The 14,193-nt window shown below is 38.5% G+C and overlaps 1 protein-coding gene across 2 annotated transcripts in view; it reads right to left on the bottom strand.

Moving 5' to 3' along the window:
* Nucleotides 1–14,193, bottom strand: part of LOC126253293 (general transcription factor IIH subunit 3) — a 43,860-nt gene that overhangs the window by 14,714 nt on the left and 14,953 nt on the right. For both annotated transcript variants that reach the window (XM_049954522.1, XM_049954523.1), the window contains 3 exons: nucleotides 9,025–9,252; nucleotides 8,814–8,937; nucleotides 8,405–8,527 (listed from right to left, as the gene is read on the bottom strand). In XM_049954522.1, coding sequence (XP_049810479.1) covers nucleotides 8,405–8,527; nucleotides 8,814–8,937; nucleotides 9,025–9,252 — 475 coding nt within the window. The remainder of the gene's footprint in view (nucleotides 1–8,404; nucleotides 8,528–8,813; nucleotides 8,938–9,024; nucleotides 9,253–14,193) is intronic.

Here is a 14,193-nt window from a genome sequence, read left to right as displayed (position 1 = left end):
ACAGTACAAACAGTTGAGGGGGTGTGGTGGTTGCTAGGTGACACTGACCATAAGCAATGTTTACAATGGCACGTTAATAAGGTAGAGATTTATGTTTAACATTCTACATAAACCAAAACAGCATGAGTTAAAAACAAAAGTAATAAAAGTGTTAGAGATCAAAAATTGGTCCACAGCAAAAAGTTAGTTAAAATTATAAATGCTAGCTTTCAAACAGACGTATGCACTGTTTACATATAGTACATAAGCAGCATCTAAACACACAGGAAATTGTCACAGGCACAATGGGCTCACAAAAACAGAGTCCTGTTGGTTAATCCTATTTCGGGTCATGTATAATGTTAAACTTCATATCCCTGGCTTTGTAACATGCCACTGTAAACAGTGCATATGATCAGCAACACATACCAGCCCCATCAGCTGTTTGCAATGCAGCTGTAAGCACAGTGTGTCAACAATGGTCCCATATCAGGGATCATGAGTGCTTATTACAATTTTATCATGTTCCTATAATATGTGGCAATCCCAACCAGGACTATAAATTTTATTTGCCTCTTTTATTAACTTCAAAGAAGCAGATATGTTGTTACATACTTTTCAGCTAATGTTGTTAACTTATCATTAGGCATTTATTCATAAATATGTATATTCCTTTTTAGATCAATCTGGTGACGATCAGATCAATCAAAACTAGTTACTGAATAAAACAAATATTTGCAACTGTGGGCTGTTCTGGTTTCCACAAATTGTCACACATTGGTTCACTGTCATCTTCGAGGTGACTGTGGCACTCCTCATCATTATTAGTTCTTTCAAAAAGGTCACAGCACTGCTTTTGCAAAAAGTCAATGTGAGTGAGTTCCAGACTTCATCACAGAAACATATCGAAGAATCTGCTTCAAGGTCATAATCAGAGTGTAGTTTCAACAGTTTTTGTCAATCAGGCAGGGATTTTTATGAAGTGTTATTCAGTGATTCAAGTCTTTTTTTACAATTATTAAAAACAACCTGATGGTACCCTAAATTGTCCAAACCACCAATTGTATGAAAGTGGTAAGTTAGGCACAAAATCTGGATTCATCTGTCCAACTAGACAAAATAATTTTAATGAGATATGTTGTGCTACAAGCTACATTTAGAAAGTAAGTTTTCCAATGTTGTTTCCTTTATAATAGATATATTTATCTGGGAAAAATGTGCATGCACAACAGATCTATGACATGACAATCAAATGCCGGTCAGACAGGCCTCGCCAGGTGCCATTGATGCGGCAGCATGCCCCGAAATGGCGTCTCTTACTCATTCTTTCACAGCCTGCGAGGTTCAGTCATTGATAAGGTTCTTGAATGCACAAAACATAGCGCCTGTCAAAATTAACTGTCAAGTCTATGGGCAAAACATTGTGAGCAAACAGGTGGTGCATCACTGGTGCAGGCTTTTTTCCAAAGGTCATCAAAGTGTCCGTAGTAAAGAGCGCAGTGACGACCATCCCTCATCAATGATCACCTGATTGAGCTGGCGCTGCAGCACATCCCGGAGAATTGTTGCTTCACAATTATGGAGCAGCCATTTTCTGCACATATTATGATCCTTGTTACATCAAGTTGTCACTAAGCAAATGCCATTCAAGAAATTGTGTGCCAGGTGAGTGCCAGAAAACATGACACCCGAGCATAAAATTAAATGCTTTCGAGTAATACTGACATTTCTACACAGGTATCATAATGATGGCGAAGAGCTCCTTGACAGGATCGTTACAGGTGATGAGACATGGATTTCCCACTTAACCCTGGAAACCCAGTGGCAGTCAATGCATTGGCATTAAAACTGGGTCTCTGGTCAAGACGAAATTCAAACAGACTGTATTGGTGCAGAAAATGATGTGCACAGTGTTCTGGGACAGGAAGGGCTTTCTGCTCATTGACTTCCTGACCGTAGGTGAAACAGTGAATGCTGATCGTTATTGTGAAACATTGTGGAAACTGCAATGTGCCATTCAGAACAATAGACATGGAATGCCCCCTGCAGTTGTTGTGCTGCTCCATGACAATGCTCGTCCCCATACGTCATGGCACACAGCAACCTTTTTGCAGAAGTTCGGCTGGAAGCTGTTTGATCATCCATCGTATAGTCCTGACCTTACTCCTAGCAATTTCATCTTTTCTTGCACCTCAAGAAATTCTTGACCTCTGGGCAGCATTTTGACAAGGACAAAGAGCTGGTTGCATTCACAGATGGTAGACTTCTACGACACAAGAATACAAAACTTGGTCCCGTGATACGAAAAGTGTCTAAATTCTTTTGGTGGCTATGTCAAAAAAATAGCTCAAACACTGCTGTACCTGTTGCCAATAAAGTTTTTCATGTAACTGTGTTGTTTTTGTTTTTAAAAAAATGGTAAAACTTACATTCTGGATGCCTCTTGTGTAACACCTTTGAGACACCTGCTTGACAACTAGCTAACAACAGATTCCTCAATGTGTCCTTGGACTAATTTCTTGATTATAATTTAAAAGGAACAGGCTACCTATATGTGATTGTACAAATGTACTTTCAAGTATTAGAGGCATCCACACATTTATTTCCACACACATTCACAAATGGGTGCTGCTCTTTCAATGATGGTGTCAGCCACCAACAATTATAATGAGCAGGCTGCCAACAACAATTAAAATTCAGTACACATTAGCCAATGACTATGTATCAGTGTGTAAAGTACTTTAACAACTATTATTTGCACAATCATAAATAGGGGAGTGGCAGCCTGTTTTTAGTTTTGAACTATTTCCATACTGGTTTCCGCTGTTGTAAAAAACTTAGGAGTAAGAGAGACCACTCACCAAACAGTGGAAGCATTTGGTCTTCAACAGGTGCACACATAAAAGAAAAGAAAAACTTAATAGTTTTTACTCCAAAAGCTAGCAAGTTATCCTTTTCTTTTGTACGTGCTTGTCGACAACTCAATGCTTCTGGTATTCAGTGAGTAATTTTGATTAAGTACAAATAAAAAAAAAAAATTATCAGCAAACCACACAAAACTGCAGCATCTAAAAATCATCTAAACCTATCAATATTAAACATAACAAGTTTGCAAAACCAGAGTGTCTCCAAAATAAACAAAACTACTTCTTATGAAACAAAAATAAAGAAAATAGAATGTGGTAATACTTAGCAATAGGACATTAAAGTACACACAAATAAGCTGAAAAAATTTTGATGATATGTTTACACATTAATAACTTCTGGCACTGCTGCTTGGTAGAACTGATAACAAGGAACTTCTCTGCAGAAATATTAAAGGGTGACAAGCAAAATTTGTTTGCTCAAATTTATTGCAGCCACAAAAGACTGAAAAATTGTCACAACCTCTTTACGCCCAACTGAGGCTGAACTAGCACAAAAACTGTGAATGACACAGCACATAAATTTTAACCACTGTGAAGAGCACAAAAAGTTGTGCTTCCAACCCAGGTCTCTCCTTTGGATCACAACTAGTTTCAATTATACGCTGTCTTAATTTTGGCCAAAACTGTTGAAGAGCTAGCACAACATTTGGCAACTATGCAGAGAGAGCCTCCCAAAACCATGAATTTTTGCTTCTTGCGCTCGAATTTTACAAAGCTTAGTTTTATTCTATAGGGAACATCAGTGCAAAATTTCATTCAAACATTCTGTCCAGGTATGTCTGTATGATCCAATATTTTCTTCATTGACAACAGTACAGGTCATCATCCAATGATGTTCACCCTTGTTGTAATCACTTTGTCCATTCATATGCACTTGGAGTTATCCATCTACATGGCAACAGGTGAAACACACTTGAACTGCAAGCAGCATTATATTACAATGCAACAACATGGGGAGTGACAGTCACAGTGAATACCATCTTTGCCTTACAGCTATGTATCACCCCTACACATGATCTTTAATTAGTCACATCTACCGTAGCTTACAGTGTAACAGGTGGAGGTTCGTCATTTGTAGTATACAATATGTCTCTTTAATAAACATCCTGATACACTGTAATTTTGTTATGTGAACATACAACCTTTGATAATAAAGTTCGGTGAATGAAGTCAGAACTGTCGATTGGACAAAACGGGCGACTCACAACACTGCATTTGCGTAGCGGCCAGTATTGACAACCTGCACCCACTATAGTTCAGTGTTGAGTATTGTGTGCGTTCTGTGTTAGACCTGTTGGACGAAGTGCTTGATTAGTGCGTTGGTTCTAAACTGAGAACTGGGACAATGAATGAGCAAAGGATGAATTTAAAGTTTTGTTTTAAGCTTGGCAAGACACCGAAATAAACGCATCCAATGCTGGTATGTGTTTATGGGGAAGTGTGTGTATGAGTGGTTCACCCCTTTTCAAGGAGACTGGGAAAGTGTTTCTGACAATGCCCATAGCGGACAACTGACGACTGCTGTCAGTGTTGAAAACATTGAGAAAGTGAGGACATAATTCACGAATGACTGTCAATTAACTGTCTGCATTACAGCAGATGAACTGCAGATGAACCATGAATCTGTGCAACAAATCTTTACCCAGAAGTTACGGAAGAGGAAAATGTGTTGTCACCTTGTGCCACATTACTTGACTGATGATCAGAAGCAGGAACGTTTAGAGGCTTCACAGGATTTTGTTGAAATGGTGGATTCGACACCCGATTACTTGAGCCGTATTGTCACTGAGGGTGAAACATGGTGTCTCCGGTACGACTCTGCAGCGAAACGGCAAAGCACAGAATGACGTTCTCCGACATCACCTCATCAGACAAAGATCAGAGCTGAAAAATCCCACATCAAAATGATGATCATCACCTTTTTCAATAGTCAAGGCATTATCCAAAAGGAATTTCTACCTGAGGGAGCGATGTTGAATGCTACACGGTATGTTCAAATTTCGACCCATTTCATGCAACGTCTACACAGGGTACGACCCCAGGATACACAACAAGGTTCCTGGTTTTTTGTTCACGACAACGCTTGCCCACACACAGCCAATATCATCAAACAGTTCCTGGAAAAAAAGAGGATGGTGCAACTTGAACATCCACCATACTCGCTGGATCTCAATCCGCCAGACTTCTTCCTATTCCATCGACTTGAACTCGCTTTGAAATGAAGGAGATTTGGCAACATTCCTGACATCCAATGAAATGTGACACACTTTTTGAAAACCATCCCAAAGGAAGGCTTTGTGCAAAGTTTCCAGGACATTTATTCCAGAGCTCAGCTGTGCATAGTTATGGGAGGTGACTATTTCAAAGGACAGTAAGGTAACTGTAGTCCCTAGTTCATCTACATTAATGTTACAGTACTATTCACCGAACTTTATTGTCAGAGGTTATATAATTATGTGTGGTCATGTCTTAATTTTCACCTTACAACATTCACTGTGCAAGCCAACTATGAATGATAATCAGTCCATGAAAGAAAGTTAACTTAATAGGATCTTATATAATGACACAGTTGACTGTTCATAATTTAAACAATTTTTAATTTGCGAGAATGGTAAAGATTTGGCATTAGAGTTAGCGCTATTATGGGGAAGTGAAGTATGAATATATTTTAATGAAAACTTACAATTAAATATTAATTATTAAATGAATTTATTGTACAAAACTTAGCATTGAAAAGCTTTGCAGTTGACAAAAAGGTTAACTGAAAAAATGTTTATATTTTTTCGATGACCTTGATTGTCATATGTGAAATTATTGGTATTAAGTTTTTCGTTGTAATTTTTCATTGTAACAGAAATAATAAATTTTTGAAATCATAATATGACTGGATAGATAAATCTACTCATCAGATCTCGGCAGGAGAAAACACATATGACAGTTCAGAAAATATGCAAGCTTTCAGAGCCACTGGGTCTTTCTTCTGGCAGAAGAGTTAAAGGAGCAGGAAGAGGATGAAGAAAAAGGACTGGGGAGGTTCATGGAATGGAGAAAGTTACAAGAAAGTTACCCAGAACCCTCGGTCAGGGAAGACTTACACGATGGGTTCAGAAGGAAAGTGATTGTTGGGTACTGCACCAGATGAGATTTGAAGATAGGGTAATAAGCAAGGCAGAAATTACTGACAAAACATGCAACAGAGTTAATGAGAGTGGAAAGCTAAGTGCACTATATGCGGTACACACGCAAGATTAGAGGGGGAAGGGGGGGGGGGGAATAGAGAAGTCAGGAAATAAAAGATATAGAAGACTAAGAAGTAGCAAAGAAAGGAGTAGATAGTAAAAAGAAATGCTGAGACCAAATAAATTAACATATATTACGGCCAAGTGGGTGCTGAGAACCAAGGATATGTAACACCATTTCCCACCAGCAAAGTTCCGAGAAACTTGTGTCGAGGGAGAAAGCAGATGGCATGTTTGGTGAAACAGGCACTGAGACCATGACTGTTGTCATACTCTGCAACAGGATATTGTGTGTGCCAGTATGTCCCCTCTATCTATACCCATACACCCTAACTGATAACTTGATGTAACTGGCATAGACAGAAGATGTATACACAATATACTGTTGTGTAGTGTGATCTACAACATGGCAGTCATGATCTCAGTGTCTGTTACACCACACATGCCTTCTGTGCTCTCCCCCCAAAACAAGCTTCTCAAAACTGTGTCCTTTGTTCTTGCCATCCACCTAGCCTTAATTTACATAATTTCTTTGGTCTCAGCATTTCTTTTCAGTAACTACACCCTTCTTCACTCTCGCTTGGTTTTCTATATCTTTATCTTTTGTTTTCTGACCCCCCCCCCCCTCCACCACATATGTCCATCACATATAATGCATTTAGCTTTCCACACTCATTAACTTTTGCACTATGTATTGTCAGTAATCTCTGTCTTGCTTTTATTACCCTATCTTCCACCTTTAAGCTCTCAGGTTTTCTAATCTCATCTGGCGCAATCCCCAGCAATCTCTTTCCCTCTCAACCAATTCTGTAAGTCTCCCCAGGCCGAGGATTCTGGGCAAATTTTCTGTAACTTTTCCCATTTCCTAAACCTTGTCAGTCCTTTTCCTTCATCCCTCTTCCTTCTGCTTCAACCCTTCTGCAGAAGAAGGAGCCTCTGGTTCTGGAAGCTTGCACATTTCCTAAACTTATATATGTTTTCTACTGCCATTACTTGGTGAGCAGATCTTTTATCTATTCAATTATATTTTTTCATTGTAATTTACATAAAACATTAATTTTAATGATATTAAAACATTATAAGATTCTATATAAGGGCTGATTTTAGGCCACAGCAGTTAGTACTTAGTCAGTTGTTGTTATCAAGGACATGTAAGTCAGCTCTATTTAGTTAGTTGTTATGATCTATTGATTGTCAATGACAGAATTATAAAATCATGCAATGAAAAAGATGAATGTATAAGATCTACAAATAAATGAAAAATATTGCAGGATTATGGTTACGAGAAGTTCATTTACTACCATGTAAGAATGCAAAATGTTCCATACAGCACCCAAGGACATCTGCAGCAAATGAGAATGATTTTATGGTTCTGAGAAGTTCATTTACTACCACGTAAGAATGCAAAATGTTCCATGCAGCAACCACGGACAACTGCCAGCAAATGAGAACGATTTTTAACTCCATCGACAAACATGGACATTCTCAGTTCATCAAGTTGTGTGTAATATGTTATTTCCTTCTACAAAACTTTTTCCTGTCACCTGTAAGAAACTCATTACGGTAATAGAGTACAGTTCAATGTGTAAACCAAAGTACATAATTAATTTACATCATAAATAAAAACAGGAACATTTCAAGCTATTAGTCAGTAATATCAATTTACACTATGTCCAATAACATGACTTTTGGCAACTAGATTCTCATTGCATTTATTACTCTTTGTACGTGTTTTACATCTCCAACTTCTCTGGAAATACACAAACATACCTGCCTGTATGTATTATTTACAGCTGGTCCAAGGAAAACAATTTAATTTACATAAATAGATGACTACATCTCTAAGTCAATGTCTATGGTAAAGTTGACTGTCAATATATGAAGGGAAAAAGGCACACATAATAGTTTTGAGGGGTTGAAAATCAATTCAAGTTCTGCCAAAAGTTTATCAAATACACTGACAGTACTGTACTATGACCTGTGGTTTCAATGTCATGTAACCAGCACATACAGGACGACATATATTTTAGACTTTCATATAACGTAACTGACCTTATCTTTCTCGGGATGTATTTTCCTTTTCATTTCAGAGGTCACAGATATGTGTGTTCTCCTTTAAAGTATTTTTTACAACACTGTGTTTCTCATGATGTTATTTCTACAGAAAATCAGAGAGGCCTCTGTGGGCAGCAAATTTATTTAAGATAAAAGTTGCAAATGCATTTTGTTCCATCACTAGTGAGTCAATCTGATTCTTACCAGTAAGTATTGCAGCAACCCTTGCAGCTGAGGAACTCTAAGATAAAGTCCACCAGTGATGTCACAGCCCTGCTGAAGGAGTCCAAGCTCCTTGTCCAAACTGCACACATCTAAGACAACATTCTGAAAGAGAGTCAGCAAGATTAACATTTACTCACATTTAAAAATGAGGAAGGAGCAAACATACCCATGGGCAGCTTGTGGTACTGCAGAATTACAGTTACTGTTCTAAATAGGTTACCCACAAGTAAGAGGGAATGACTGAGCTACTAATTGCTTCAACTGGATTATTTGTTCTGTCAAAATAAGAAATTATTAAAAGACTAATCTAACTTAAGTATCTGATGTCCTATTAACTTCAGTCGTAGTGAGTCATATAGATAAACAATAATGGAGCCAATAATTCTACCTGTTTCTGAGCTGTAAAGAATACATTCATGAAGTTCATATACTGCGAGGCACTGTCACCACTACCGGTCACAACTAGGATACGAGAATTCATCTTCGTTCCTGTAGCTTTCTCTTGATCCAATCTAAAATAAAAGAACAAAAGAAGAACTTAGCTCTCTTTACACTTGAAGCATTGCTCTACAATCCCTGTAATAGGCAAAACAGCTCACCGATGGATATAGCAAAGTGCCATTGCAATAGCACCAGCAATGAGGGAATCTCCAGAGAGCTCTGCATTTCCAGCTTTTATTTTTTCAACATCACGGACCACCATCTGTTGCAGATTCTGCCGTAATGTTTTCTCAACATAAGTAAAGAGCTCATACTGTCCATCTAACTGACGAAGTGTTGGGACTTGCTGACCAGAGCTTCCGTCAACTGGTGGGAACAGAAACTGCCTAAAAATACAATAAAATTCTGCAGAAAAAGAAAAAGCATATTTTCCAGAACATGTCAGCTACACTACCCACGTGACTTTTTTAACTTGAAGAGTTATCTCTAATCAAGTCTGACTGTGAAGCAGAAATATAATACACTTGAAAGAACATGCAACTGGGCCCTATCAGTTCTAGGGACTATACTAAAGACCATGAGCTTCAAAGGAACTCTGTAAGCAAGGTTGCTATGTCTACCAAAAGATCCAAGTATGATCTTTAAGCTAATATGACATGTACTGTTTGTTTCAATATGCACCACAGTCTTAAGTTGGTGGCACTTTGTTTCCTCAATAACATCCAAAGTAGTGTCTTCAACATGGATGAAACGTCCACGCATAACACAGAGTACACAAAGTGACCCTTCCCATCGTTTGCCACAAATTCCTTAAGGGGTACCATTATTCACTGTATATATTAAAATGCTGCAGCCATACCTACAAGATCAAACACAATCAGTTACTCCCCTTTCATCTGTGAATAGCTAGTTATTGATACAGTAATAATAATAATAATAATAATAATAATAATAAACTGCAATTCACTTAAAACGCACATCAAGGGAATTTTTTAAAAATAGGTAGACATGATAAAATTAATGACTGCACAACAGATGGCTACAAGACTTACTGTGACTCACCATCTCCACTTCATTGTGAGTAGCATCCATCCTTTTCATTATACACTGAAGAGCCAAAGAAACTGCTATGCCTGCCCAATATTGTATAGCCCCTGCGAGCACGCAGAAGTGCCGCAACACGATGTGGCATGGACTTGATTAATGTCTGAAGTAGTGCTGGAGGGAACTGACACCATGAATCCTGCAGGGCTGTCCATAAATCTGTAAGAGTTCAAGGGTATGAAGATCTCTTCTGAACAACATGTTGCAACCCATTCCCAGATATGCACAATTATGTTCATGTCTGTGGAGTTTGGTGGCCAGCGGAAGTGTTTAGGCTCAGAAGAATGTTGCTGGAGCCACTCTGTAGCAATTCTGGACGTGTGGGGTGTCACATTTTCCTGCTGGTATTGCCCAAGTGTTGGAATGCATAATAAGACACGAATGGATGCAGGTGATCAGAAAGAATGTTTACATATGTGTCACCTGTCAGCAGCGTATCTAGATGTATCAGGTGCCCCGCATCACTCCAATTGCACATGCCCCACACCATTACAGAGCCTCCACCAGCTTGTACAGTACCCTGCTGACATGCAGGGTCCATGGATTCATGAGCTTGCTTCCATACTCATACATGTCCATCCGCTCGATACAATTTGAAACGAGACTTGTCCATCCGCTCGATACAATTTGAAATGAGACTTGTCCAACCAGACAACATATTTCCAGTCATCAACCGTCCAATGTCGACGTTGAGAGATCCAGGCGAGGTGTAAAGTTTTGTGTCGTGCCGTCATCAAGGGTACACGAGTGGGCCTTCAATTCCAAAAGCCCATACCAATGATGTTTTATTGAATGGTTCACACAGTGACACTTGTTGAAGGCCCAGCATTGAAATCTGCAGAAATTTGTGGAAGGGTTACACTTCTGAAATACTGAACGATTCTCTTCAGTCATTGTTGGTCCCATTCTTGCAAAAGCTTTTTCCAGCCGCAGCGAAGTCACAGATTTGATGTTTTACCAGACTGCTGATAATCACGGTACAATCATGAAATGGTCGTACTGGAAAATCCCCATTTCATCACTATCTTGGAGATGCTGTGTCCTATCGCTCGTGAGCTGACTACAGCACCACGTTCAAATTCACTTAAATCTTGATAGCCGGCCAGTGTAGCAGCAGTAACCGATCTAACAACTGTGCCAGACACTTGTTGTCTTATATAGGTGTTGCCAGCCGCAGCGCCATACTCTGCCAGTTTCCATATCTCTGTATTTGAATAAGCATTCCTGTACCAGTTTCTTTAGCGGTTCAATGTATTGTTAATGACATACGGTAGTACAAGTATTCAACAACGTATATTGATTGTTCTTTATTGAAGTTATATTCTATAATGGCTGCCACTTCCACCTTAGCAAAAGGGTTGTCTTTTTACAGAATGACCTAGGAAATAATTAACATAAAATATATAGGCCTATTTAAAACAATAACTTTGGAACCCTAGAAAACAAAATTGCATCAGAAGTGATACAATGTGATGACTATCAGCTTCATGCGTAGATAAAATGAGTGTTCCTCCTCCCCAAACCCAAATTATACAAAGGACTGAGTACATAAGAATAATCCTGTTCACAAACACACACATATTTTCTTCTCACTCCATATTTAATATTCTATTATTACGGACCCTGTGATCTAGGGGTAGCAAGTAACAAGGTGGCTTACTATGAGCCATGCATCTACAAAAACATTAGCATGCTAAGCACAGAACAACTTCCACTGTCACAAAATAGTGAAAGATCTTCTCAAGAACCTAGAAAATTCTGGTCCTCGAGAATCTAGAAAATTCTAGTGCTCAATAAAATTGCAAAGCATGTCAAAGACTCCAATTCACTCACTCATTGACCAGTCTGCTGTAGCAATAGAAGATAATAAAAGAAAAGCTGACGATTTAAATTTCACATTTAAAAAAATCAACTGTGCACGACACACACATTTCAGTTACTTAAAACTTTTAAATATGTGGCACTGTGATGTGTTCTTTGACATCAATAAATGAAGTTGATGTGATTTTGAAGAGAAAAAAGCAAGAAATGTTGTTTGCATACTTCCTGTTTCATACAGAAAGGATACTCATCTTTATGGTGGTTTGACCCATTGAATCCATACATTGAAAGAAGTATTTATACTGTGTACAGTATAAAAAAGGAAACAAAACAATGATATTCTTGGTTTTGAAATAGATTTATGAGATTATTTAAACTGAATAATAATTGTTTTTCAGAGCAAGGTGAAATATGGTATCTATTTTTATTTACTTAAATTTGGCATATTTCGTGACAGTACCTTTTCCGTGAAATGTTTACAAGATGATATTTGTCTTGGCTTCAGTCGTCTAGTGGAAGTATGATTCCACTATGCAGTTTTGTTGGCTGCGGAAATGACCTGGTTCAATGCATTTGCCTCATTTTTGGTGCTTCAAATACCATTTCTTCAAATGTGGTTTCTTCTTAAAGTTTATATAAAAAAAGTAGTAACATAATTCATTTTTCTGTTCACTAACAAATATTTATAATGGTGACCTGCACATTGTTTTACCGTCAACACACACCAAGAGTTAACTGCCGACTGATTACAGTCAAAGACAAATCCAGCGTCAAAGACATTTTACACAACACACAAGCTTCCACTTGTAATCAGTCTCTTTGATATTCTTCGTCACATCTACTAATAGTAATCAATATGCTGTCACTCTCTAAAATGTAAGTAAATTAACATAAAATAAGGCAAATTACAATTTAAAAAATATTCTGACAAAAATATAAGAAAACATTTACAATTTGGTATCGACAAATCCGGTAGAAAATAACACATCTCCCAGATCCATTACAAAGGCATGCTACTATTGGAACAAGAATTAAAACTATTTAACTTCATTTAAGTGAAAATAACTACAAAATTCATTAAAGTGGAAAATTTATCTTGGAATGAGAACAAACTCTAGAGACTCAGTGTATTTAGATAAGTGCTATAATAAACACAACTGCTGGTAATTGAAGCAACACAGCAGTCAACAACTATGCAATGATAACTTTAATCCACAATTTTTTTTAACATGAAGTTAACATTCTTCCTTGCCCCTATTCTATCTCAAGATAGATGAACCTGCAAACTAGTAAATATAAATAAGTGGTTATTACACCCACTAGTAGATACCCAACAAAAAATTATAAAGCATAATCATTCACTATGTGTAATATCACTACGAGTCATACCGCCACCCTATCTTCGCACAGACTCTCATGTGGAGAACTTCAAAATAGGCATCCATGGTGTTAAGAAACTGAGAGAGCTGAAAACAAGTCACTCATCAAGTCCAGATGGAATCCATATTAGGTTTTAGAGAAAATACTCTTCAGCATTGGCCCCTTACTTAGCTTGCATTTATTGTAAAATCTCTTGCCCAAAGCAAATCCCAAACAACTGGAGAAAATGCATGCAACTCCCGTACATATATGAGGTGCTATCCAAAATTTTCAGGACTGGTGCTGCCATCTGTTGAAAACCTTACCTTTGGACTAATGGTCACCATCACCCTCGAAGTAGTTCCCATCCACTCGTACACACTGGTCCCAGTGCTTCTGCCACTGGTCAAACGTTTTCTGGAAGTCCTGTTCTTTGAGGGTGTTTATCATCGCCAGCGATGCTTCTTGAATCATCTCTATGGATTGTCGAACCGACAGCCTTTCAACTTGAGTTTTAGTTTTGGGGATAGCACGATGTCGCAAGGTGCCAAATCTGGCAAGTATGGTGGGTCAGGTACAGCCGCCACATTGTTTTTTGCCAAAAAGGTCCTGGTGAGCAAGGACGTGTGACAGGGCGCATTGTCATGATGCAGCAGCCAGTTCCCTTGATGCCAAAGTTCAGGCCGTGGGTGCTGCACGTTTTCATGGAGCTGTCACAAAATGTCACAGTAGTACACGGAATTCACTGTTTGGTTGAGTGGGACAAATTCGTTGTGCACAATTCCCTTGGTATCAAAGGAAATGATGATCATGCTCTTCACTTTTCTCTTCACCTGTCTCGCTTTTTTGGGTCTTGGAGAGCTCCGGCTCTTCCACTTGGACGATTGCTGCTCTGTCTCTGGGTCATAACCGTAAATCCAGCTCTCGTCACTGATAAGAAGGTTGGATCATCAGATGCAATCTGACGAAGGTCCATGCACACTTCAACACGCTGTGCCTTCTGATTGGCAGTCAAGATCCTTGGCACAAATTTTGTGGCGACA

Source organism: Schistocerca nitens, chromosome 4, assembly GCF_023898315.1.
Source record: "Schistocerca nitens isolate TAMUIC-IGC-003100 chromosome 4, iqSchNite1.1, whole genome shotgun sequence".
Lineage (NCBI taxonomy): Eukaryota > Metazoa > Arthropoda > Insecta > Orthoptera > Acrididae > Schistocerca > Schistocerca nitens.
The sequence above is the reverse complement of the archived record's forward strand: the minus strand, read 5'-3'. Positions and strand labels throughout refer to the sequence as shown.